A 24093-nucleotide genomic window follows, 5' to 3' on the forward strand; every position below is an offset into this window, starting at 1 on the left:
GCGTTTACTAAAGAGGTGAGAGATCTTCAAGGATGTTTTCAAGCAGTGCAAGGTCAGCTTCAAGACATCAGACGGCTGAAGGAGAGACGCCAAGAGAAAGGGTCTAGTTTGCCGTCTCCTGAATGGGGGCTTCCTAAAGCTTGATCCCAAACTTGGTTCTTCTGGTAACGACTCAGCCTGCCTTGGATTCCTCTGATGCCAAGATGAGCCCAAGGACAAGGAATGACTTTGACACAGACATTTTAATAGGCAAGAGTGGGGATTCCAGAATCTCTTGAGGAGTTGATTCAACTCTCCGTACAGATTGACAGCCGGCACGGGAGAAATAGCAAGGAATCTTGTTTTGATTTGTGAAGGCTTGATTAATGAAGCGCCCACAAGCACCGGAGTCTACTACAGCATCCACCTCAATCTTTCTTTGGTCCCACTGAATTATGTTCATAGACGGCTGAGGGAGAGACATCAAGAGAAAGGGTCTAGTTTCCCATCTCCTGAACGGGTGCTTCCTAATGTGGCTATGACTGAACTAGTCTTTGCTAATGCCACTACATTTGTGTGGGGCCTCAAGTCTTAGGACTTTACACCAACTAGACTTGTACCAGTAACGACTACAGATTTCCCTGTTTGGCACAGGCCTTGCACCAGTATTATTATTATTATTATTGGCTGAGAAGAAGACACAGCAGTGCAGGCCATGGGAAAGGATACAGTTCCCGCAGATAAAGAGTATGATGAAATAGATGCAGACAATCATTCCTGATGACGAGGGCCCTCCGTACGCCATGATGCCGTCGTACATAACTGCGTTCCAGTCCTCACCTGTCAGGATCTAGAGCAATGGTGTAAATAAACCAACCTGTTTATTATAGGGAGGTGCAACTTATTTATTGCGCTGTATCTGCTGTGAAAATCTTGTTGTAAGTGCCACACTGGGCCCTGTAACTCATGCAACTGGGATGAATGAGTGTGAGTAGGCGCAAGAATGGTGTGTGGCATTCTGGGTGCAATTGTGCCAGTAAATCAGCCCTATTGTCTCACATTCATACAGACTTTGTTACCATTTCTATTCGCGTCTCGAAATTCTAATTTGTCATTAAAAATAACTGCGGCTGGCGAGAAAGTGAAAAAAGGATAAAAAGCACCAAAATAACCGTTTTCTTACCTCAAACAATTGCCAAATTACCCTCACTTGGAAGGTACGGGAGCAAAAATAACTGCGACAATTGCGCCTTTGCAGAAAGAGCCGGCGCATTACTCACATCACAAACAATGATACAATAGTGTCCTGTATTGTGTTCTTTTATTTGCTGGAAACCCATCCATCTCCCCAAATAGAACATTACCCAAAGGTAAAAAATAAACCACAAAAATGGGGGCTGCCTGCAAATATTCTATTTTTCAAAACAACTGACTCTGGATTTGTATGGAGCAATCTGAGTGCAAATACCCTCCCTGGGGCAGTAATGCACTGCAGCCAATCAAACGCTAGCTTTTCCTGCTCTACCAGCAGTGATTGGTTGCTATGGGGTACTGCCCAGGTGCCAATTTTCCCAGTGTGGATAAATGACCCCCCAATATCTCTGCTCTCAGAAATCCTTACCTGGAACACTGTAAGGAGGGACTGGGGGAAATTATCGAAGGTGCTTCTCTTGGTCTGTGTTTCATCAAAAGTAAACTTGCCCCCAAAAAGTTGCATTCCCAGCAGCGAGAAGATGATGATGAAGAGGAAGAGCAGGAGCAGTAAGGAAGCGATGGATTTCATGGAGTTTAGCAGTGAGGCCACGAGGTTGCTGAGGGAAGCCCAGTGCCTGAGGGGGGAGCGGCCGATATATTAGGGAAAGGATTCCGGAGTCACATTAATGGTGCAGAAAGGTAAGTTTTTGTTACTTACCTTGTCACTTTAAAAATCCTAAGCAGTCGAACGCAGCGAAACACTGAGATCCCCAGGGGCGACATGATCTCCAGCTCCACCAGGATGGTCTCTGTGATCCCCCCGCACACCACAAAGCAGTCGAAGCGATTGAACAGGGAGACAAAGTAAGCCTGGAGGCCAAGGCTGTACATCTTCACCAACATCTCGCAGGTGAAACACCCCAGCAGCACCTTGTTCGCTATGTCTGGGGGAGACAGCAGGGGGGGCTGTGAGATGGGGTGTCATTTCTACCTCCCTCTGTTCCACCAGCTTGGGCCCAGAATCTATGCCAATATCCCCGATGATTATATTGGGGTCACTGACCACTAATGTCCAACCCCGCAGCCGTCATTGCTTTTACCTTGGATCATCGTCAGCCAATCGGGTTGGTTATAATGCTCAGACGAGATGGTCAGCGTGTTCAGAAAGACCAGAATAATAACAAGCCAATAAAACGTCACCGACTTCACGGCGGCTCTGCATCGTCTGCGGTTGAAGCGATTCCATCGACGCCAGCGCCGACTGGGGTGGCACGAGAAAAAAACAAATATTTAGGCTGATGGCACTACAGTATTCTAACCAAGAACTAGGGGTATTACTCTTAGTTACCTTTTATTTCAATCGGGGGTGTTAGTGCAACTCATCAGTTGCAGTGAACACTAACGCCAATACAAATCCCGGGCAATTCTTGTGGAAAGAATCATTCCAGCACAGAGACGATACTGTTATATATGGTATTCTAACCAATAACTGGGGACCATACTCTTAGTTACCTTTTATTTCAACATTTTGGAAATAAAAAGAGGGACAAAAAAGTTTTTTGTTTTTTTGACCAAGCACATTTTTGTGGTCACACCCCCTAATTACCATGTTAATTTTACAAAATTTGGCAGGTTATGAAAGTTTGAACATATTTCTGTGTTTTCTTTTTCAGTTTTTCCAGTTTTGCTAAAGAAGGTGAATTGCCCTTTAAGCTGTGAGTCTAAAATAAATAGTAACATTTCAGCTGCCGGAGTGAATAAAGGTGCAGCTCCATCCAAGACCCTCTTGGGCAAATGTAACATTTTAACCCTCCGTGCTGCATCCCTCTCTCCTTATACAGGTATGGGACCTGTTATCCAAAATGCTCGGGACATGGGGTTTTCCAGATAACGGATCTTTCTGTAATTTGGATCTTTATAACCAAAGTCTACTAGAAAATCATATAAACATGAAATAAACCCAATAGGCTGGTTTTGCCTCCAATAAGGATTAATTATATCTTAGTTGGGATCAAGTACAAGCGACTGTTTTATTATTATACAGAAAAAGGAAATTGTTTTTAAAAATTTGAATTATTTTATTGTAATGAGTCTATGGGGCAAATTCACTAAATGACAAAGCGCCTAACGCTAGCGTTAATTCGCTAGCGTTAATTCGCTAGCGTAGCGCATTTTAGTTAATTCACCGATTCACTAATGGACGCTGGCGTAAAATTCGCTAGTGTTACTTCGCACCCTTAGGCCAGGCGAATTTGCGCAATAGACGTAACTACGCAAATTCACTAAAGTGTGCATTTTTCTGAACGCTACCTTTTACGCCAGACTTCCTTCGCCACCTCAGACCAGGCGAAGTGCAATAGAGCAACATTTTTCTAAGTCCCAAAAAACGCTGCCATTTTTCTTTTTTATGGGTGATAGGCTGGAAAAGATTGAAAAATTTTTTGGGTCTCCCCTCCTTCCCCCCTACATTTCCTAACTCATGGCACCTTAACTATACAGTGGGCACATGTGTAGGGCAAAATAAAAATTTTATTTGCTGTTTTGAAGGTTTCCCAGGCTTGTGTAGTGCTGCTACATATTCCTCCATTGTAACTTCAATTTGGCGCCGTATGCAAATTAACCATCGCTAGTGTAACTTCGCTTTGCTTGGTGAATTAACGCTAGCGCAACTTCGCAACCTTACGCTTCCCCTGAGTGCAACTTCAGATTTTAGTGAATTTGCGTAGCGCTGGCGAAAATACGCCTGGCGAAGTGCGGCGAAGTTCAGCAAAGCGGACGTTGGCGCAACTATTTGCCACTATGGGAGACAGTCTTTCTGTAATTCGGAGCGTTCTGGATAACGGGTTTCTGGATAACGGATCCCATACCTGTACTTGTACATGCACTTCACTAGATTCTGCCGGGGGGGAAAATTCTGGGCCTTACCTGCACTTGGACTTGGAAACCGAATGACTGAAATAAAAAGGGAGAAATAAAATAAGAAAATGCACTAACTCCAAAATGCACATCAACAAAAACATGTTGCAACACATTTCTCTGCATGATGTCACAGGAAATGCACTGCTTGACATGATGTCACAGGAAATGCATCTCTCTGCATGATGTCACAGGAAATGCACTGCTTGACATGATGTCACAGGAAATGCATCTTTCTGCATGATGTCACAGGCAATAAAATAACCCTCTTGCAATGAAACATATATTAATACTGAATTGGCATTATCTGGATCTGTTACTTGCTCTTCAGATTTGGATGAATACCATGTGACTAGAGATGCTCACCAAGCGCTGCCGCAGCAACCTGCGTTCTCCCCCTCGCCAACGTTTTCGGTGTTGACAGATTCGGTTTCGCTGGTTGGCATGCTCGCTGTAACAAGGGAAAATATAGATTATAATCGCACAATAAGTCCAAGTGGCATTGCAGTTTTTGAGCCGGCAATCTGAGGGTTTGTTTCCCCTTATAATCACATACTCACCTCTTACATGGGACCAATTAACCATTCAGCACTAGGAAAAGATTACATGTTATTTAATCAACTGGGGAGTTATGAGGCAACTCTGCTGCTGCCACAGAAGTTATTGGGATATTGGGTCAGTTTTCCATTGAAAACCTGCAAATAAGTCACATTGTTCCGACTTTAATGGAATTGGCGGCACTGAATGTCGGCACTGAATGGTGACACTAAATGGGGCACAGGAGTGACTTTAGCAAAAAAACAAATAAGCTCAGGCTGATCCGGGAGCCGTCAGATTCCTGCTAATACATTGGCACCCAGCACCCACTGAATCCCACCCTGCAGATCACAGCAGCCAACACGGCACCCTCACTGCAAAACGATCTGGATTTACACAAGGAAAGTGCACCGAGGAGTAAAGTGGGACTGGTGAGGAGTAAAGGGAACAAGTCAACTATAACCCCCGATGCATTTGAGTCATCAATGGGAATTTGAAGAGTAAACGCACTAAGTGATTTGGGGCGTTATTACTAACCCCCCAAAAAGATGCCAAAATGCCTGATTTTTCTCTCCGAAGCTGAAAATGGGAATGATGGGTAACATCCTAGTGCCTACCTGTGATTATACTACAGCCCATTTTGAAGGGAAACTAAGAGAAGGGGTTCAATTCCAGCTGGGGGTCTTGCAGCCAACACAAGGATTAGTTTATTATACACAAAGAGCCAACTATCAGCACAAGTTGCCATGTTTTTTCCCCACAATGCAATGTTTCTTGTGCTGAGAGGCCTCGGTGTATCCATAAACCCTGGGAAAGTGACAGGCGCTGGCAGGATCAGCAGAAGATTCCGGCTGGTGGGATTAAGGATTTTCCGGCCGCAGGGCTCAAATAATACTAATTTATTAAAGCTCTTTGGCTTCTCCCCTGGACTGTGTGACAAAGCTGAACTTATGGAGCAAACGGCTCAGAACCGACAACCGAACAAGGTCTGGTGTCTGGCTAAATGGATTCACCCTGAAACCTACTGCACCCCAAAAGTGCCTTTTTATAACTCTGTTTACCTTTCGGTTATTCCCAGGCCCCCGTTATATGTGCAAATAGGAATATACTGTAACTCACACGTTCAAGTATAATGCTAAGAAGCCGGATAAATCCAGGGCAGTAACTATGACTGCAAAGTGCTTTTTATTGCGGAAAGTGGTGCAGGATCGGCAGTGGTGCAAATGTAAACAAGTAACTTCTCACCGACGGGCAATGAGTTTGGGGAGATGGTTGCTTTGTGCCACCCTAGGGGCCCCAATAGGCTGCTGGTCCATTTAAATGGATGGGTGTCTATTTTACAGCTTAGGCCTCTGCACCCTGAGTCCTATAATCACAAGGAATTGTCTCCTCTGTGCGAGGCCCATAGGGGACACTATTAGGGCAATAACGAGCATAGGAAAAGGGCAAGGTCACTGCAAGCCTTAAATAAACAGAATATTCATGCAAATCACAGCAAACTGATGAAATCAGCAATAAAGCCAAAGCAAAGCACACAGACTCCATATTACCATGTTTATTTGCACGGTTAAAGCATCTAAAATACCCTTTCTTCTTCTCTTCGAGCAAATCCTCCAGCGTCACCCCTTAATGGCAAAGACAGTGTTTGATCATTTGAACAGCAGGGGGCAGCACAGAGTCACATTAGCCTTTACCCAATGGCATTAACCGCAGAGGGGGATCTTGTAATTGTTAATTGCAGCGCTGGCTAAATGAACGGCGGGTTAATGAATTGATCAGAGCGCTGGGGAGTTGCAGTTGCAGAGTAACAATAATACAGAAGGATGCTACAGCCAGCACAGGTCTTAAAGGGGTTAATAACATGAGAAAACACAGAGAAGTGATCACACAAACACTATATTCCTTCCCTGCACTGGTGGAAGCTGGGGGTCGGGTGGGTTATGATGTCATCAAAGACTAAAAGTGATGTCATCCAAGGGTGGGTGGAAAAAAACCCACCGACCCTCACCGATCCTACTCGCCACCCAGTAAATACCAGACCAACTGCAGGATCGGTTCCAGAGAGAACAGAAGATACTCAGAACTGTGAGATCACTCCATGCAGTTGGTCATATTTTTAGTATCCAAGGGACAAAAGCCAGAAATGAGGGGCATTTGGCGCCTAATGCAACCGCTGAAGGTTTATTATTTAGGAATCTCTGTATATTGAGACAAGGTCCATATTAATGAGACTCAAGGGTCTTACATTCAGCTGCATTCTACTGAATTAAATGGAAATATAGCAATGAAATAACGGGTTCACTTGAATGCAAAGCCTTTATTGAGTAAGGGAAATCCCCGTTATTTCTGTGCTTCTCCTTGTGGTGGTCTCCGTTACGGGGGGGCTGCTAGGGGACCCCATTTGCTACTGGAGAAGAGTAGAAGGAGCAGTGACTGTACAAGGGGCAGAACTACAAGTCTCACAAGATGAGGTTAATCTGCTCAATGTGACACAAGCAGCTCCTTCTGCAGAGGGAAAATCATAAGGTCGAACAGCCCCAGAGGACAAAATGTCAAAGAAATGAGATTTGTAACATGATAACATGTAAGTGGCACAAGCTCATTAAATAACATTCTGTAAACAGAAAATCAGAATTCTGCAATATGTCAGCCATTCAGTCCTACTGGTTGAGCCCTTCCTAACCTGTCCTGTGTATAGTAACCCCTTCCTACCCTGTCTTGTGTATAATAACCCCTTCCTACCCTGTCCTGTGTATAGTAACCCCTTCCTACCCTGTCTTGTGTATAATAACCCCTTCCTACCCTGCCCTTTGTTTAGTGCTTACTGATTCAGCAATATAATGTAATTACTAATACAAGTGCCGACTGACTTGTTGTCTAGGGGTATGAGAATAATCTCCAGGCTCGTAGTATTTGTAGAAAAATAAGAATATTTAATGCTTTGTTCAATGAACACGGTACAGCACAGATTACAATGGAATGAAATGGAGCAAACACAGACACAGGGAACTATCATGAGATGTTAACTGCTGTCCCCTCAGTCCTACTGATTCCCCTCAGTCCTACTGATTCCCCTCAAATCTTCTGATTCCCCTCAATCCTATCGATTCCCCTCAATCCTACTGATTCCCTTCAATCCTACTGATTCCCCTCAATCCTACCGATTCCCCTCAATCCTACTGATTCCCTTCAATCCTACTGATTCCCCTCAATCCTCCTGATTCCCCTCAATCCTGCTGATTCCCTTCAATCCTACTGATTCCCCTCAATCCTACTGATTCCCCTCAATCCTACTGATTCCCTTCAATCCTACTGATTCCCCTCAATCCTCCTGATTCCCCTCAATCCTGCTGATTACCCTCAAATCTTCTGATTCCCCTCAATCCTATCGATTCCCCTCAATCCTACTGATTCCCTTCAATCCTACTGATTCCCCTCAATTCTTCTGATTCCCCTCAATCTTAACGATTCCCCTCAATCCTACTGATTCCCTTCAATCCTACTGATTCCCCTCAGTCCCACCGATTCCCTTCAATCCAACCGATTCCCCTCAATCCTACCGATTCCCCTCAATCCTACTGATTCCCCTCAATCCTACTGATTCCCTTCAATCCTACTGATTCCCCTCAATCCTACTGATTCCCTTCAATCCTACTGATTCCCCTCAATCCTACTGATTCCCTTCAATCCTACTGATTCCCCTCAATCCTACTGATTCCCCTCAATCCTACTGATTCCGCTCAATCCTACTGATTCCGCTCAATCCTACTGATTCCCTTCAATCCTACTGATTCCCCTCAATCCTACTGATTCCCTTCATCCTACTGATCCCATCCTACTTGATTTCCCTTCAATCCTACTGATTCCCCTCAATCCTACTGATTCCCCTCAATCCTACTGATTCCCCTCAGTCCTACTGATTCCCTTCAATCCTACTGATTCCCCTCAATCCTACTGATTCCGCTCAATCCTACTGATTCCCTTCAATCCCACTGATTCCGCTCAATCCTACTGATTCCCATCAATCCTGCTGTCCCAGATCAGATATCTGGGCTTTTGTATCCACCTTTGGATTAGGAAAATCACTCCTCCAGAAAAGGTGGTTTTGATGTTTTTCAGCCCCAACAGTTGTTGACACATAAACAATAGTCTGCGCCCCCTGACAATGCAAGTTACCTATTTACCCTACAACTGAACAACTTGTTTGTACATATTGTCATGTACTCCTTGTGTTACTTAGCAATCCAATCCATATATTATAAATATAATATAATACACGTATAATATAAATATATAAACTTCACACACTCCCTATACCATGAACTGTGTATAATTCATCCTACAGCTATACTCTCTACGGGCCACTTGTTTGCCTCCAGCTGTCCAGTACATTATCTATATGTCACCTATATATTCACTATACATCATCGATATATCCTCTATACATTAGCTATACAACTATACCTTATCAATAATCCTCTATACTCATCTATACATAAACTATACAATATCAATATATCATATATGCACCCTCTCTACATCCTCCATATATCATCTATACATCCTTTATCTATGCATTGTTTATAGATGATGTAAACATTATGTATAGATGGTTTATTGATAAACATCCTCTAAGTACATCTATACACCCTCTATACATATCAATACATCATATAGAGACTATTATCCCACTGTTACTATAGGCACCATCTCTCCCTACTATACCTGCTATCCCACAGTCACACTCCCTTCCCAGAGACTATTATCCACTGTTACTATAGACACCATCTCTCCCTACTATACCTGCTATCCCACAGTCACACTCCCTTCCCAGAGACTATTATCCACTGTTACTATAGACACCATCTCTCCCTACTATACCTGCTATCCCACAGTCACACTCCCTCCCAGAAGACTATTATCCACCTGTTTTACTATAGGCTACCATGCTGGCTCCCCTACTATAACCTGCATATCCCACAGTACACTGCCCCTGTCCCAGAAGACTTTTATCGCAACTGTTACTAATAGGCACCATCTCTCCCTACTATACCTGCTCATCCCACAGTCACACTCCCTTCCCAGAAGACTATTATTCCCACTGTTACTAATACGGACACCATCTCCCCTACTATACCTGCTATCCCACAGTCACAACTCCCTTCCCAGGAGACTATTAATCGCCACTGTTACTATAAGGCACCAATCCTCTTCCCTACTATAGCCTGCTATCCGCACAGTCAACACTCCCTTCCCAGAGACTATTACCACTGTTACATATAGGCCAACCATCTCTCCCTACTATACCTGCTATCCCACATGTCACCACTCCCTTCCCAGAGACTATATCCACTGTTACTATAGGCACCATCTCTCCCTACTATACCTGCTATCCCACAGTCACACTCCCTTCCCAGAGACTATTATCCACTGTTACTAATAGACACCATCTCTCCCTACTATACCTGCTATCCCACAGTCACACTCCCTTCCCAGAGACTATTATCCACTGTTACTATAGACCACATCTCTCCTACTATAACCTGCTATCCCACAGTCACACTCCCTTCCCAGAGACTATTATCCACTGTTACTATAGACACCCATCTCTCCCTACTATACCTGCTATCCCACAGTCACACTCCCTTCCAGAGACTATTATCCCACTGTTACTATAGACACATCTCTCCCTACTATACTGCTATCCCACAGTCACACTCCCTCCCAGAGACTATTATCCACTGTTTACTATAGACAACCATCTCTCCCTACTATACCTGCTATCCCACAGTCACACTCCCTTCCCAGAGACTATTATCCACTGTTACTATAGACACCATCTCTCCCTACTATACCTGCTATCCCACAGTCACACTCCCTTCCCAGAGACTATTATCCACTGTTACTATAGACACATCTCTCCCTACTATACCTGCTATCCACAGTCACACTCCCTTCCCAGAGACTATTATCACTGTTACTATAGGCACCATCTCTCCCTACTATACCTGCTATCCCACAGTCACACTCCCTTCCCCAGAGACTATTATCCACTGTTACTATAGACACCATCTCTCCCTACTATACCTGCTATCCCACAGTCACACTCCCTTCCCAGAGACTATTATCCACTGTTACTATAGACACCATCTCTCCCTACTATACCTGCTATCCCACAGTCACACTCCCTTCCCAGAGAATATACCCCCCCACTACTACCATACACTATAGAGATAAATATAAAGATAAATATTAGATGCATTTCCCATTCATTTCTGAGCTACAGCTGCTTCTATACAGGCGCCACTATGTACAAGGCCCAGTGCAACTATTTCTCCCTGTAGAACCATAGAGAGAGCTGTATATTCCCAGCTGACATTTAATGGCTTAGACTGAGCAGTTGGCATAAATGATGGGGACATGCACTGCCTTCCCGGTGTTTATTAAGGGAAGGTAGAAAGGAATTAGCAGTATAAATATAGGTGGCTAATCGATGCAGCTCAAACAACACTGGGCAGATCAGGGAAAGCTATGAGATTAGAATTAATTTACTATCCAGGGATAAAATTGCATTGCCACTTACTGTTGCGTTTGCCCTTCTCATCCCCCTCTTCATCATTCTCAGGGTCGATATCTTCAGCTTGAGTGATCCAGTCCAGATAACCCGTAAGATCCTCTTCCAGCTGCTGCTTCTCACGGAGTTTTTGGAAGTCGCCTCGGGCTTTGGCTTTCTCCCTCTCCTTAGAGAATTCTCTGTGTGGTTCCAAGAGAGCAGAGGGATGAGCACCCACATCTCATAGCAAATACAGACCAGAGATTGCCATTGAGACATTCAATAATCAGACATTGAAGCAGAAGATATTCTTTATAGAGCTGCAGATGATAGAGCTATAGGCACATATGCGTCATAGACACAGTGTTTTGCTCACTCACACTCACACTCAGTCCCATACAAAGAAGAAAGCGGCTTCCAAACTGGGAATATGGAGGAACATTTAAGGAGAACCTGCCCAGGCAATAGACACCACTGGACACAGTCTTTTTATATACATTCAATGAGGAAGATGATCAACTTCTTTGTTTTACCTTTAGGGGTCAGCAGCACAGTGGGGGTCTAGACTGGGGAATGAGGGTCTAGACTGGGGAATGAGGGTCTAGACTGGTAAATGGGGAGGGAGTAGGGTCCAAGCAGTGGGAGGAAGATTTGATGCTGGATGTGCATGTAATGGTGCAGTAGTTAGGAGTGATACATGGTTCCTCCCAAAACCTGAGGGACTCACAGCTTTGCCCTTGGGCAGGTAACAAACGTGCAGGTGGCCGGCTGGAGTTTTTAAAGTTATTTGTCCCTGGTGACATCACCAAGGGTATCCCTCCCCTCTGGAGGCATCACCAGTCAAATACTGCCCCCAAAGGTGATGTCTCTGCCTATACTATGATGTCACCAGAGGGAATGGATTGGACACGGGTTTAGGTACCATGGATTGCAAGCTCCATTGGGCATGATGGACTTTATCATTTCTGTAAAGTGATATGGCCAGTGGTGCAACTACATGTTACTGGGCCCCACAGCAAATTCATTTTAGGGCCCCCAACATATCCAGAGTTTGACCTGTTTTACCAATATTCTGTATATTGAAATGGTTCATTAATTAGGGCCTTGTGGGCCCCTATACCTCCTGGGCCCCCCGTCCTCTAAAGTTAAGCCCTGGATATGTCGGCACTACTGTATGGGGACAGTTTTCTCTTATGTCCAATCACAAAGCTGCCACCATTACTGCAGTCCTACTTAGAATGGGTCGGACAGAATCAAGAATCCCAAAACTGTATCCATTTGGCCTTCTGTACAGCACCCTATCACAATTTCTGATGATGCTAAAGTATTATTTGACTCCTCTGGCTTTCCCCTTCTTCCAGGAGGGTTGGTGTAGCTTGCAATTTCAGCTTTAAGCAGAACTTCATTGTTCTTTGGCTAAATACAGTGCTCCATACCATCTCCCACTGTACTACTGCAGAATTCCATCTAATGGAGCATGAATGCCCTCTTCCTTGCCCGCAGAGACCCCTGCCTCCATCTGAACCATGCAATTGCCTTCCCTGATCCCCCCTTGTTGGAGCTGAATCTACGCATAGTTGCGAGCCGTCATCTTCAGCTACATCAGATCCTACTGTCCTGTAGAAGGAAACAATATAGCAGTTCCAGATAATGTTGGAGAAGATGAATTCGGCGTACCCAATAAGCTGTGCTCTGGCACATAGTTAATTGTCTAAGTTAAAATAAGTGGAATAAAATGTAAATATCTAATCATATCTGCTAAGCACTCAGTGAATGTCAAGGGTTGAAGGAACGTTGGTGTAAAGACGACATGACTCTAATTTATGTGCTTCAATCCGGCCCAATAGGGGAAGAAGTGTTAAGGGGACGCATTAATGTCACATTTCTTGGGTAAATGGTCTCCATGACAACATGAATAAAAAAGATGTTCAAAAAAGCAAAGCAGAAAAAAATGGTAATGTTTCCAGCCTAAATTATATATCTTGTCACGGGCAATTTTACACTTTTATTGCACTGCCCACCCCCCTACCCGCGTCGAGCTTCTCTTTAGATCATTTGGGAAAGGCTTAAACATAATGAGAGATATTAAGTGCAGTAATGGAGAAATGAAGTGCAGCTCCACCGCCGAGCCCAGGAGAGAAATCTGTGCATCTGAATTTCATAGAAACAATTAATAACGTCTAATTAGCGTTGGTCAGTAGGGAAACAAGAGAAATGAGAATTCTATGGAATTGATGTAGGGAAGGGGGGCTGCAAAATGCAACCCCCATCCTGTTGTGCAATCGAGAGGCAAGTGTTGCTCCCCTATTGCCCGGGATAGGTTGGTCTTCTGTAGTGAGTTCAGAGTTGTGGGCAGTCTTCTGTAGAGACCCCTGTTCCTGTAGTTGTCAGGCTTTTCCAGTTCAAGCACCCCATGGAGGTCCAACCTTACTACAGTGGCCCCATTATCTTGTAACAAGGTCACAAAGATAGAAACAGTTCTAAGAACATATTCCAAGGTCCCCTCGAGGTGCCAGCATTGGGAACCACTCGGTGGGCAGTGGGAGTTATGATTTAATCACGGGATCATGATCAAACTGATCCTGATTAAACTACCCCGTTGCAGTAGTTGCCAGGCTTTTCCAGTTCAAACACCCCATGGAGGTCCAACCTTAGCACAGGGTCCCCATATTCCAAGGACCCCTAGGGGTGCCAGCCCCATAGATTGGGGACCACTAAATGAGCAGTGGGAGCTATGGTTTAACCCCTACCCATGGCAGAATCATGGGATCCTGATGAAACTACCCCTGTTCCAGTAGTTGCCAGGCTTTTCCAGTTCAAGCACCCCATGGAGGTCCAACCTAAGGACAGGGTCCCCATTTGCTTGTAACAAGGTCACCGAGATAGGAACAGTTTCAAGAACATATTCCAAGGACCCACAGAGGGGTGTCAGCCCCACAGTGTGGGAAGAAGTGGATTCGGGTGTGATGGGCTGATGAGGGTGTAGCAGTGAGTGTTCCGTTGCTCTTGTGTGAGACCCCCCTGCACAGATAAGGGTCCTTCTGGCTGATAGTGGGTTGGAGCTAAATACAAAGCTGAGCAGATAAAGAGCCAAGAGCAGGAGAGAGACATCAATATAAGGAGTAGAGAGCTCAGCGGCACGGGGGTATCTGGGTTTCCAGGGCTGAAATTTCTTAAGGAATTCTACTGAGCCCGTTCCTGTAATCTCCCCGGCTGTGTGCGCAACAAGACAGCAGATAACGGAGGCTAATGACTTCCGAGCGCTGCACATGGTGGGCTAAAATTAGGAATATTATACCACATGGAGGTCCTGGGGGGACGACTGAGCACCAGTTAAGGGAAGGAGATAATGCCGGAGACTGAAATATCAAAAGCACAATGATAACTAAAGGTTTTTGTTCAGGGGGGGGCTTTACGTTCCGTCATCTCTTGTACAATAGACCAATGGGGAGGGGGGTAGCAAGTATTGCTGAAGTATTTTCACTGCTGTCATTAGGGGAAAAGTATAAGTATCAACGAGAACATTTGAGCAAGTTTTATGTAATGAAATAATAACAAATGGAAATCCCTACGGACACCCTGTTGTGCCGCTCTATCCCCGCTGGGCCGATACAATGTCACTTTCCCTCATTATGAATGAACTCAGAACGAACTCGGGGACAAGGAAATGACAGTATCAGTCGTTAGATTATGTAACGAGCCCTGATTAGATAATTAGATAAAAGCACTTTGCTGGAAGGATTCAGCAGCCGACCTCCATTATTATCTTTATTATCTGATATCTATGCCTCCCCCCATCACATTACACTGGTAACAACTGCCCACTAACCACATTTGGTTTATTCACATTTATTACTCTTACTACAAGCTGAATGAAGAAGCGTTTTATCCGTGGGACCTGGTCTGTGGTTACTGCTGTTTGTTATGGAGTTGTACCATGGATGCCAGTCCAATGTGGCACTGCCAATAAGAACAGGTTTTTTCTATCCCTCGACTCATAAATGAGCCCCCTACCCCCTAAATACAGTTGTGTTCAGAATAATAGCAGACTGACATCACTTACCTGATAAATCACTATTTTTGGTGGAAATGATATTTCTACATGGCAAATAATTTACTAGTAGGTGTAATAGAAACCAACAGACCCAACAGTTGTGCCTTGCTGCTGATTCAGTGTCATTGACTCATTCATTGTTCCAAATAATAACAAGTGTTCCCCATAATAATAGCGTGTTCCAAATAATAGCATAATTGAAATGGGGATTCAACAAGACAACGAGCTCAAACACCCCAGTAACTGAGCAACATCTTGGTTCCACACCAACAAGATTGATGTTATGCCCAATCCCCCAATCCAATAGAAAACTTGTAGGGGGTGACATAGGGTGTGAGGCAAAAGCTAGAAATGCATTTGGAATTGTGGAAGAGTTGTGATGGGTGAATTTATTCGCCAGGCGCGAATTTGTGGCGAATTTGCGCAATTCGCCACCGGCGAATAAAGTCACGAAACGGGCTCGAAAATTCACTGGGGAAAATTTACCGGCGTCGCCAAGAAAAACGGACTCCGGCGTCAATAACGGACGCCGGCGTCAAAAACGAGGCGCAAATTCGCCCATCACTATGGAAGAGGTTGTTGGAAGTTGGTGGAGTCCATACAACACAGATGTGCAGCACAAACACTGTTACACAACTCAATATTAGTTCCCTCATTCAAAGCAACACAAACATCTTTCACTTGATCCAGTCAATGAGTTGGGAAAGAACAATGAGGGACTAATATTCACTTTCTCTAAAGGAATAACACACATTTCAGCCATTTTTCTTCCTGGTTTGGTTTGGAATAGAATGTGTAGTGTTCCCAATGTATTTGCCTGGATGGAAATAAAACCTATTACAGGTATAGGATCCCTTATCCGGAAACCCAATATCCAGAAAGCTCCGAATTACAGAAAGGCTGTCTCCCATAGACTCCATTTTATCCAAATAATCCAAATTTTTTAAAATGATTTCCTTTTTCTCTGTAATAATAAAACAGTAGTTTGTACCTGATCCCAACTAAGATATAATTAATCCTTATTGGAGGCAAAACCAGCCTATTGGGATTATTTAATGTTTAAATGATTTTCTAGTAGATTTAAGGCATGAAGACCTAAATTACGGAAAGATCCGTTATCTGGAAAACCCCAGGTCCCGAGCATTCTGGATAACAGGTCCCATACCTATATAAGGATTTTGAGCTTTAGTCACTTTTTCAAACACACTGCTATTATTCTGAACACAACTATATGCGTCGAGATTAAATATTGTAACTAGGGTTTGTCTGAACCCCCAATGTCCCTTGAGCCCAAGTAATGTCACATGATATGGCGGGGGGCTGTATTTAAATGTGAGGCGAAATCCAGGGGTGAGACATATGGATATACAAGGATATAGGAAGGAAGAGACATCTATCAGACAACTGTGCACACTCACACTCACACTCACAATCATAGAAACTGCCTCAAAAACTTGCACAAACAAAATGTGACTCAGTTTTGGAAACAGAAGCAGCAGCTGATACTGTAACAAGGACTTATAGGCCCAAAAGTAATTGAGGGGAAACAAACAGTCACATGCAGCACAAAGCAGAGTGAGGTGGGGGGCTGCCTAAAGAAAGAACCCCAAAATATTCCCCTCCAAACAGCAAACTGGGACTGGAGGCTGTGCATGCATATTATTAACAGCCACGGCAAGGAGATCTTTGTTTGCAACATGGGGCCTGTCCCCCCTAAAGCCCCCCACTTCCCAGAATCCTACTGACCCTCATTATCAGACATGACTGAGTCTGGTCTGAGACGTTCAGTTTATTAGATATGCGACATTTAGGGCTGATTTGCTAAAGCTAATTACCACATAAGGTTGAATAAAAAGCATTATTACTAAAATGGTACATTGCAAACAAAGAAAACAAGAATAATGCAGCAAAGCCATAAAGCAAAATGAGAGAGGGCGGGGCATGCAACGCAACAAAGCCTTAAAGCAAAATGAGAGCGGGCAGGGCATGCAATGCAGCAAAGCCATAAAGCAAAATGAGAGAGGGCGGGGCATGCAACGCAACAAAGCCTTAAAGCAAAATGAGAGCGGGCAGGGCATGCAATGCAGCAAAGCCATAAAGCAAAATGAGAGAGGGCGGGGCATGCAATGCAACAAAGCCATAAAGCAAAATGACAGAGGGCAGGGCATGCAATGCAACAAAGCCATAAAGCAAAATGAGAGCGGGCAGGGTATGCAATGCAACAAAGCCATAAAGCAAAATGAGAGCGGGCAGGGTATGCAATGCAACAAAGCCATAAAGCAAAATTAGAGTGGGCAGGGCATGCAATGCAACAAAAACCATAAAGCAAACAGAGAGAGGGCGGGGCATGCAGAAGAGAGCACCAATGGCAGAGCAGAACAGGCAGCAGAATAAAGAGAGGGATAATGGCGAGTGCTTACCCACTAAGTACACCAAGAACGAGGTTAAGAACGAAAAAGGAGCCCAGGATAATAAGACTCACAAAATAGACCCAAGGCCACTCACATCCTATGGCGTCATTAACCTGTGAGGAGGAAGGAGACTGGTTACTATTGCTTCATAAATGGAACGACAGAGTCCCTCGTGCAACTGCCCCCGCCATACTCATATCTGCCTCCCAGTTGCCCTCAACTATTCAGGCCTCTCCTATTTATATTCCAGTCTCTTATTCAAATCAGTGCACGGTTGCTAGGGGAATTTGGACCTTAGCAACCAGATGGCTGAAATTGCAAACTGGAGAGCTGCTGAATAAAAAGCTAAGTAAATAAATGCCCCAGTACTACAAGCAGCTTAGTTATACACAGGACAGAGGTCTAAAGCATTCTGGATAACAGATCCCATACATGTACATATATATATAACTTCTGGGCCAAGGACAAAACTATAGGAAGCAGGGGGGCCCAGAAGGTATAGGGGCCCTATAAGACCCTAACTCATATACAATTTCCATACACATTGTTAAAACAAGTGAACTTCTAGACATTTTGGGGGCCTGAAAAATAATTAACTGTGGGGCCCAGGAATATCTAGTTTCACCAATGCTCTGGGCACAGGGTGAGGGCTTCCATAGATAATATGGGGGAAGCAATTTCAGAGTGATCTTGGGGCCTATAGAGGTACATGAATGATTTTTAATTTAACATTCCAATGAGCTTTAGTTCTCCTTTAAACTTCTTCTTCAAGTTGGGGATTTGGGGGCAGGTGTTTGCATCATTGTAATTGGAATGGGAAGCCATGGACTGTGTAGTGAGATGATGGATGAGATAATTGTTATAGTTAAACACTGCACAGTGGTATTCCCTGTACTAAGCACAATTCAGCAGGAACAGTCCCTAAGTTTGTTCATAGTCTGTACAGAGAGATCCCATAAAACTATGGCAGCATAGGTATTCCCTGTACTAAGCACAATTCAGCAGGAACAGTCCCCTAAGTTTGCTCATAGTCTGTACAGAGAGATCCCATAAAACTATAGCAGCATAGGTATTCCCTGTACTAAGCACAATTCAGCAGGAACAGTCCCTAAGTTTGCTCATAGTCTGTACAGAGAGATCCCATAAAACTATGGCAGCATAGGTATTCCCTATACTAAGCACAATTCAGCAGGAACAGACACCTAAATTTGCTCATAGTCTGTACAGAGAGATCCCATAAAACTATGGCAGCATAGGTATTCCCTGTACTAAGCACAATTCAGCAGGAACAGCCCCCTAAGTTTGCTCATAGTCTGTACAGAGAGATCCCATAAAACTATGGCAGCATAGGTATTCCGTGTACTAAAGGGATCCTGTCATCGGAAAACATGTTTTTTTCAAAACACATCAGTTAATAGTGCTACTCCATTTCTCAAAAGAGCAAACAGATTTTTTTATATTCAATTTTGAAATCTGACATGGGGCTAGACATTTTGTCAATTTCCCAGCTGCCCCTAGTTATGTGACTCGTGCCTGCACTTTAGGAGAGAACTGCTTTCTGGCAGGCTGTTGTTTTTCCTTCTCAATGTAACTGAATGTGTGAAGGTGTGGGACCTGGATTTTACTATTGATTGTTGTTCTTAGATCTACCAGGCAGCTGTTATCTCTGGTTACCTTCCCATTGTTCTGTTGTTAGGCTGCTGGGGGGGAAAAGGGAGGGGGTGATATCACTCCAACTTGCAGTACAGCAGTAAAGAGTAACTGAAGTTTATCAGAGCACAAGTCACATGACTTGGGGCAGCTGGGAAATTGACAAAATGTCTAGCCCCATGTCAGATTTCAAAATTGAATATAAAAAAATTTGTTTGCTCGTTTGAGAAATGGATTTCAGCTCATAATTCTGCTGTAGTAGCACTATTAATTGATACATTTTGTAAAAAAACATGTTTTTCCATGGCAGTATCCCTTAAGCCCAATTCAGCAGGAACAGTCCCTTAGTTTGCTCATAGTCTGTACAGAAATAGACCCCAGGGATTGCCTCACCCAGTAGAGCACATCTGTCCATCCCTCCATAGTGATACACTGGAACACGGTCAACATGGCAAAGGCAAAGTTGTCGAAGTTGGTGATTCCCCCGTTAGGTCCGGCCCATCCAGTCCGACATTCAGAACCATTAACCGGACACACGCGGCCATTCCCTGAGAACGCACATGGTGCTGGCTCGTCTTCAGCGAGTAAATCTGCATCAGAAGCACAAGCCTTTAGTCACCTGACTCTCTGCCCAGCCAATAAGGATTCTGGACAAACCAACTGCCACATCAACATGCCACCCATGCCCAGATGGAGAAATAATAAGGGTGGAGCTGGTGACACAATAAATGAATAATCATGTGACTTTGTTGGCCCCTCCTACTATGCAGAATTGCTAAATACCCACCAGCGGTGCCACCTACCAGTGCCAATGAGATAACAGGATTTGTGCATTTTTCCCACAAAAAGCTCGAGGCCAATAATGGCGTAAATGATGATGACGAATAAGACCAGGAGGGCGATGTGAAGGAGCGGGACCATGGCTTTAATAATGGAGTTCAACACCACCTGTAAACCTGCAGAGAGAAAGGGAAAGTTATTCCTTATTGTGTTTGGGCAAAAATAAATACAATATAAATGGCCATTAAGCTGCGCCAAGCACTGCCCTCCTCTAAAATCCGAGGCCTCTAAAAATAGTCCCCGCACAGAACCAGCCGACTAATGGTCCCCAGCAGAGGCCTAAACCAGAACCCGCTGGAATCCGGCCAATCAGATCTGGAACAGCTACAATATAAACTGCTCACAACACTCTGACGTGGGATTCTAAAGGGGAACTAATAATATGATGTTTGAGATATGGCTGGGCATGCTGGCACGACAATTAGCTCCCCACTAACCGAGTACTTCATAGAGATCTGATGCCATTGGGCAAGGCTGATTTAGGGGCGCAACTCAGGGGATGGCTCAGGATTTAAAGGAATAGTAACCAAAACATAAAAGTGTAGCGTTGCCCTGCACTGGAACAACTGGTGTGTTTTCATCAGAAACTCTACTATAGTTTATATAAACAAGCTGCTGTGTAGCCATGGGGGCAGCCATTCAAGCACAGGATACACAGTAGATAACAGATAAGTACTACTATAGTTTATATAAACAAGCTGCTGTGTAGCCATGGGGGCAGCCATTCAAGCACAGGATACACAGTAGATAACAGATAAGTACTACTATAATTTATATAAACAAGCTGCTGTGTAGCCATGGGGGCAGCCATTCAAGCACAGGATACACAGTAGATAACAGATAAGTACTACTATAGTTTATATAAACAAGCCGCTGTGTAGCCATGGGGGCAGCCATTCAAGCACAGGATACACAGTAGATAAAAGATAAGCTCTGTAGGATACAATGGGATTCTTTAGAACGTATCTGTTATCCCTGTGCTTGAATGGCTGCCCCCATGGCTACACAGCAGCTTGTTTATATAAACTATAGTAGTACTTATCTGTTATCTACTGTGTATCCTGTGCTTGAATGGCTGCCCCCATGCCTACACAGCAGCTTGTTTCTATAAACTATAGTAGTACTTATCTGTTATCTACTGTGAATCCAGTGCTTGAATGGCTGCCCCCATGCCTACACAGCAGCTTGTTTATATAAACTATAGTAGTACTTATCTGTTATCTACTGTGTATCCTGTGCTTGAATGGCTGCCCCCCATGACTACACAGCAGCTTGTTTATATAAACTATAGTAGTACTTATCTGTTATCTACTGTGTATCCTGTGCTTGAATGGCTGCCCCCATGGCTACACAACAGCTTGTTTATATAAACTATAGTAGTACTTATCTGTTATCTACTGTGTATCCTGTGATTGAATGGATGCCCCCATGGCTACACAGCAGCTTGTTTATATAAACTATAGTAGTACTTATCTGTAATCTACTGTGTATCCTGTGCTTGAATGGCTGCCCCATGGCTACACAGCAGCTTGTTTATATAAACTATAGTAGTACTTATCTGTTATCTACTGTGTATCCTGTGCTTGAATGGCTGCCCCATGGCTACACAGCAGCTTGTTTATATAAACTATAGTAGTACTTATCTGTAATCTACTGTGTATCCTGTGCTTGAATGGCTGCCCCATGGCTACACAGCAGCTTGTTTATATAAACTATAGTAGTACGTATCTGTTATCTACTGTGTATCCTGTGCTTGAATGGCTGTCCCCCATGACTACACAGCAGCTTGTTTATATAAACTATAGTAGTACTTATCTGTTATCTACTGTGTATCCTGTGCTTGAATGGCCGCCCCCATGGCTACACAGCAGCTTGTTTATATAGACTATAGTAGTACTTATCTGTTATCTACTGTGTATCCTGTGCTTGAATGGCTGCCCCCATGGCTACACAGCAGCTTGTTTATATAAACTATAGTAGTACTTATCTGTTATCTACGGTGTATCCTGTGCTTGAATGGCTGCCCCCATGGTTACACAGCAGCTTGTTTATATAAACTATAGTAGTACTTATCTGTTATCTACTGTGTATCCTGTGCTTGAATGGCTGCCCCCATGGCTACACAGCAGCTTGTTTATATAAACTATAGTAGTACTTATCTGTTATCTACTGTATATCCTGTGCTTGAATGGCTGCCCCCATGGCTACACAGCAGCTTGTTTATATAAACTATAGTAGAGTTTCTGAAGCAAACACACCAGTTGTACCAGTGCAGGGCAACACTACATTTCATTTTCATTGCTTAAAAACACTTTAATTTTTTGGTGTTACTGTCCCCTTATGTCTTAAAGGGCCCCTGTCACAGAGGTACAAGCTAACAGAACTCTGGTTACCTATAGTGATTTTTCAGCATTCCCAGTGCAGGCGGCCATGTTGGGGTGCATTCATGCACAAAATGAGAGAGCTCCACTAATTCCCGCTTCTTGCGCACGTGTACATTGCATCAGCGGGACACATGGATGTGCCACAACATGGCTCCCGCTCCAGGGATGAGCTCTGAGTGTAGCACAGGACTTAGCGGAAAACTATCGTTTCCCCCCCCCATCTGGAGGGCAGATTTGGGGTACTCAGGGGTGATATAATTATACCACAAGGGCAGGGGCATTAAGGGGTGCAAAATCCAATCTTTTTATCATTGAGAAAGAAAATGTCAGTTGAACTTACTGGGGACACCGGAGACCAAACGAAGGGGGCGCAGCACACGGAAGGCTCTGAGGGCTTTGACATCAAAGCCCCCCGATTTGCCGGTTGAATGGTTATCTTCTTCCTCTTCTTTGGTTGTTAATTGTTCCAGCACTACACTAAACAATCTGCCAATCAGAAGAGAGAGGGACATAATGAGCCCAATTAAACATTATTGGTGGTAACCCCACTTGTAGAAGGAAAATGGGGACTTGACCCCAGTGTCATTAAATTGTTGGAATTCCCAATGTCCTGAGTCAGCAGACGCCATCATGTGAGCTCAGCAATGGCTTCTGCCGCCCTAGTGCTGATCTAGGGGGGGGTCACCTCTGCAAAATTGTATATAAACTATTCCACCCCCTGAGCCCTGCTTGTTCCCCTGCCACCATTGCGCTGCAGGATCTGGGGGTTTCATTCTCCTTTTGGTCAATCAAGTCCCAGCAATACCTGCCCCACTATATGTGACATTATACCCAACCTGCCCCACTATATGTGACATTATACCCCACCTGCCCCACTATATGTGACATTATACCCCACCTGCCCCACTATATGTGACATTATACCCAACCTGCCCCACTATATGTGACATTATACCCCACCTGCCCCACTATATGTGACATTATACCCAACCTGCCCCACTATATGTGACATTATACCCAACCTGCCCCACTATATATGACATTATACCCAACCTGCCCCACTATATGTGACATTATACCCAACCTGCCCCACTATATGTGACATTATACCCAACCTGCCCCACTATATATGACATTATACCCAACCTGCCCCACTATATGTGACATTATACCCCACCTGCCCCACTATATGTGACATTATACCCAACCTGCCCCACTATATGTGACATTATACCCAACCTGCCCCACTATATGTGACATTATACCCCACCCGCCCCACTATATGTGACATTATACCCCACCCTGCCCCACTATATGTGACATTATACCCCACCTGCCCCACTATATGTGACATTATACCCCACCTGCCCCACTATATGTGACATTATACCCCACCTGCCCCACTATATGTGACATTATACCCCACCTGCCCCACTATATGTGACATTATACCCCACCTGCCCCACTATATGTGACATTATACCCCACCTGCCCCACTATATGTGACATTATACCCCACCTGCCCCACTATATGTGACATTATACCCCACCTGCCCCACTATATGTGACATTATA

The 24093-nt window shown here is 44.2% G+C and overlaps 1 protein-coding gene across 3 annotated transcripts in view; it reads right to left on the reverse strand.

Moving 5' to 3' along the window:
• LOC108704388 (voltage-dependent L-type calcium channel subunit alpha-1D) overlaps window positions 1-24093 on the reverse strand; it is a 147779-nt gene that overhangs the window by 76314 nt on the left and 47372 nt on the right. For all 3 annotated transcript variants that reach the window (XM_041561867.1, XM_041561866.1, XM_041561868.1), the window contains exons 5-15: window positions 22859-23004; window positions 20098-20250; window positions 19688-19884; window positions 17654-17757; window positions 11210-11379; window positions 4456-4540; window positions 4099-4125; window positions 2274-2434; window positions 1892-2117; window positions 1601-1808; window positions 709-829 (exon numbers count right to left, since the gene is read on the reverse strand). In XM_041561867.1, coding sequence (XP_041417801.1) covers window positions 709-829; window positions 1601-1808; window positions 1892-2117; window positions 2274-2434; window positions 4099-4125; window positions 4456-4540; window positions 11210-11379; window positions 17654-17757; window positions 19688-19884; window positions 20098-20250; window positions 22859-23004 — 1598 coding nt within the window. The remainder of the gene's footprint in view (window positions 1-708; window positions 830-1600; window positions 1809-1891; window positions 2118-2273; window positions 2435-4098; window positions 4126-4455; window positions 4541-11209; window positions 11380-17653; window positions 17758-19687; window positions 19885-20097; window positions 20251-22858; window positions 23005-24093) is intronic.

Source organism: Xenopus laevis, chromosome 4S (genome assembly GCF_017654675.1).
Source record: "Xenopus laevis strain J_2021 chromosome 4S, Xenopus_laevis_v10.1, whole genome shotgun sequence".
Lineage (NCBI taxonomy): Eukaryota > Metazoa > Chordata > Amphibia > Anura > Pipidae > Xenopus > Xenopus laevis.